This window comes from Cibotium barometz, chromosome 48, assembly GCF_041138505.1.
Source record: "Cibotium barometz isolate CiBa-2024 chromosome 48, ASM4113850v1, whole genome shotgun sequence".
Classification (NCBI taxonomy): Eukaryota; Viridiplantae; Streptophyta; class Polypodiopsida; order Cyatheales; family Cibotiaceae; genus Cibotium; species Cibotium barometz.
In genome coordinates this window covers 29882573-29886632 of record NC_141093.1, presented here as the reverse complement: position 1 = coordinate 29886632, position 4060 = coordinate 29882573, and the positions used below count along the sequence as shown (strand labels likewise).

Sequence of the window (4060 nt, the reverse complement as noted above, 5' to 3'; positions counted from 1 at the left end):
CGAGATGGAATGCATAACTACTTTATATGGCCACTATATATTTATATTACTAGATAGTCAAAAGTACATTGAAACCAAATAATAATAATAATAAAGTGTTATACTAACAATAAAATATAATAATAATAAAGTGTTATAATAATAATAAAGTGTTATACTAACAATAAAATACAGCATTATTTTGGTTGAATTTGAATGAGGATTTCAATGTTGATGTTCAGAAAAGAGTGACGGGTCGTTGAGGGCTGCAAGAAGCGACATTCCAAAATTGAAGCAGAAATTTCAACCTATTGTTTGAAAATGAGGATTTGAAAGAAGGGGGGGACGGACAGTCGTGTTGAATTAGGATTCTGTGGGAGACTTTCTTTTTGATGGGTGTGAGCTATATATATATATAAATGGTATCCGTTCTCCGAAGCTGATCAGAGCTGCGCCATCATGGAAGCAAGTCAGAAAAGCGAGAGTGAGCCACGCCCGAAGATGGGGGGGGAGGCTGAGGCGCAGCTAGAGGGGCAGGTGGAGGCATGGACGCTAGCCTTTGGTTTTGTGTCGTCCATGGCTGTGGGGGCGGCCTGTGTGCTGAAAATCCCAGACATATTGGCCAAGGCAGGGAGGCCCTTGACATTGGACGAGATGGCGGCTGGGCTGCAGCTGGCGAGCCCAGCGTCGTCTTCTCCAAACAAGGACTATCTGAATCGCATCATGCGGTTCTTGTGTTGGAGGGGCGTGTTCTCGCGCAAAGAGGGTGAAGGCGGCGGCACCGCGCCGCCTGTGTATTGCCTTAACAAGGTATCGAGGTGGCTGGTGCAAGAGGGCACCCAGAGCAGCTTGGCGGACGTGGCGCTGATGGGGGTCAACGAGGCGGTGTTAACCCCTTGGCTACGCTTGCCGGACTGCATTCTGGAAGAGGGCGGTCCAGTGGCGTTCGAGAGAGCGCACGGCGGCATGCCCCTCTTCGTCTTCGCCAAGCACAACCCGGAGGCCTTCGGCACGCCCTTCATCAAGGCCCTCGCCTGCGAGACCGATATCGGCATCAACGCCCTCCTCGCCCATTACCACGGCCTCGGAAACGTCCACACCCTCGTGGACGTGGGCGGCAATATTGGCAAGGCCGCCTCCCAGATCACTGCCCGCTATCCCTCCATCCATGCCATCAACTTTGACTTGCCGCACATTGTGGCTCAGGCGCCGCAGTACCCAGGTACGTGCACCACCCTGGTTCATACTACTACTACTACTACTACTAATAATGCTGCATTAAGCTTTAATCGCTATATTGCATGATCTATAATGATGCTTTATTTATAGATGAGGAGCACGTACCTGCCTGGTGTGCCGCCAAGACAGTTTCTCAAATTGCTTCTTTGTCTCTGAATGCTTGCTTTATAGGTGTAGAGCACGTAGCTGGTGATATGTTCCAGGACATTCCATCTGCAGATGCCATTTTCCTGAAGGTAAACTTTTACACTTTTACTACGTTTTTTTAGCTTTTTACCAAAGTCATGGCTTGTGCTGCTTACTTACTTACTTACTACCATGTGAGTGACCCAAACTTATTAACTTTCAATTGTTGCCAAATTGTGTTCTGTAGCACATCTTGCATGATTGGAAGGATGAGGAGTGCATCAAAATCCTCAAGAACTGCTACAAAGCACTTCGAAAAGGAGGAAAACTAATCATCATGGATGTTGTTCTAGAGACGGATCAAAACCAACAACATCCCTTCAAGGAAGTAAAAATGATTTTCGACTTGGCTATGATGACTTACCTAGGTAGCAAGGAGAGAACATCTCAAGAATGGGAATACTTGTTAAATGCTAGTGGATTCATAAGATACAGCATTATTGATCTTCCAAGTCGTGAGTGTGTAATAGAAGCATTCCTCCCAACATTTTCGGATGAGCCGCCCCAGTGAAAAAAAAAAAGAGAGGATAGGACTTGAGAGATCAACACCACATAGAGGTTTATGACATTATATAAAATATAAATAATTAAGGGGGAGTTTTAATCCATATAGGAAGAGCCTCCATGATGAAGGGGTGTATCTAAATAAGGCAAGTAGTGCTTCTCTCATTACCCCGAAGAATGGACATTTTGTGTGGGATTTCTTCATAGCAGTGGCCCAAGCCAATATTGTGTATATCAATATTGTGAAATGTTTCATGGACATTTCACTTTGTTGTTGTACCATCACTTTTAATAATTGAAAGTCAATTTGATATAATTAAGTTAAATAGTGAGGATTCTTGTGTAATATTTACTAATGGCATGACCCGTCTCTTACGGCGGGCAACCTGGTATTCTAGCTTTGTGTAGGAAGAGGATAGAACAACCTTGTAGTAGGAAGAGGAGAAAAAGGCCTTATATTTAGAGCCCATTTTTGACCTCATGGTCATCGACTTAACAACCTACATATATATATCCACACCATGCTTGTCACAATATCAAAGCTCCCAAAACACTTAGTTTTCTTTGAATAAGCACCAAAATTGGCATACATATGTATCTCGTATTCTAACCCAGGGTAGTGCTGACAACCAAACACACATGTGTAAACCATTAAAACAATCTTCGACGAGCAACTGGATTATCTCTCCTTGGAAGCCTATGCTCCTCGACGTCATCTATCCAAAAAATATATATAAGACAATAACATTGGATATGGAAAGATATAATTTTAAAGAAAAAAAAGCTGAAAGATAGAACCTTACAAAACTCATTCGGTGGATCAACATTTGAGACGAATGGCATTTAAACAAGCTTGTGAATGGCAAATCGAAAAATTCTGTACTGTCCAGTGCCTATGCACCGAAAATCTATCCTGTTAGGTTTTTCATAGCCTACAAACATTACATGTACATGAAGCTGATCCGCAATCTTTTGCAATCTTAGATTGTAAATTCCAAGCAGGCCAAAGCTCTCATTGTAAAATGTCTCGACCATACAAACCTAGCAATAATCTAGGTTCCAAAATATAAAGATATTCCATATTTTAAGAAAACGTATCAATATCATTTTTCAATACATTAAAACGTCAAAAAACCCAAAAAGTTAATTTTTATACAGTAATACATCTATACACTCTAATAGTTTGATCATTAGAGATGTTGTAGCTTGTCCTTCCTCCCAAGATGGAGGGTCTACAATTGAGCCATGAAAATTACATAGATTAAAGTAAACAATGATGACTGTTATAGCAAATGTCAAGACCAATACCTTCAATACCTTCTCCATCGCCATAAATAAATGAAAATGATATCCCTGCCACATCCATCCTATGCAGTATTACTTGTGATATCAAATACAAAAATACCTTCTCCATCGCCATAAATAAATGAAAATGATATCCCTGCCACATCCATCCTATGCAGTATTACTTATGATATCAAATACAAAAATACCTTCACTAATCATTTATGCATGATTATGAGGTCAGTCTCTAACTCTCTCTCTCTCTCTCTCTCTCCCTCTCTATGGACGTTAAGTATTTTGAACTAAACAAGAAATATTAATAATGCCACATTAAAGGAAAGTAAATCAAGAGCAAAACATTTTCTTATTCGAAGAAGGTTATAAAAACAAAGAAGAACTCACCATGCCCCTATAGCCATCTCAAAATTTTAAACCACCCCTTTAGTAATAGATGGGGACACTCCATACTTCTGGATCTGCATGGTGGCTTTACCTCAATGTCAACCGTTTATTCCAGACAATGTAAGTATATTTATATATATCAATTCAATATTACCGACAATGGAAACGCTAGTGCACAGGAGATAAATTGCAAGAATTTTGCCATCCAACTCCTATTTATCTTCATGTCTTCACATCACAAAAATAAAAATATCAATAAAAAATAAACATCAATCAAGTTGAAAGCATGCACACTTACTGAAAGACAACATAGATTTGCAGATGCCACTTATTTGTGAACATTCTCCTTCCAAATGTTTGCTTGATTGATACAACGATAGCTACAAATGTAGTCTCTAGCATTTGTAGGCTGCCTTATGAGTATACATTACATTTACATTTTTCTAGATGCCATTTGCAGTACGTC

General features: G+C 40.4%; 1 protein-coding gene across 1 annotated transcript; it reads left to right on the top strand.

The window, feature by feature from the left end:
- Window positions 1–413: 413 nt before the first annotated feature.
- Window positions 414–2169, top strand: LOC147611053 ((R,S)-reticuline 7-O-methyltransferase-like). Its single transcript, XM_086785173.1, has 3 exons — window positions 414–1201; window positions 1390–1454; window positions 1592–2169. The coding sequence occupies exons 1-3, from the start codon at window positions 439–441 to the stop codon at window positions 1913–1915; spliced, it is 1152 nt and encodes a 383-aa protein (XP_086641299.1). The 5' UTR covers window positions 414–438; the 3' UTR covers window positions 1916–2169.
- The last annotated feature ends 1891 nt before the right edge of the window (window positions 2170–4060 follow it).

What these genes read in the sequence shown, in the direction of transcription:
- LOC147611053 (XM_086785173.1), top strand. Translation starts at nt 439, where the DNA reads ATGGAAGCAAGTCAGAAAAGCGAGAGTGAGCCACGCCCGAAGATGGGG. An exon ending in TCAGGCGCCGCAGTACCCAG is followed by an intron (nt 1,202 to 1,389) that starts GTACGTGCACCA and finishes CTTGCTTTATAG; the next exon opens with GTGTAGAGCACGTAGCTGGT. An exon ending in CAGATGCCATTTTCCTGAAG is followed by an intron (nt 1,455 to 1,591) that starts GTAAACTTTTAC and finishes TGTGTTCTGTAG; the next exon opens with CACATCTTGCATGATTGGAA.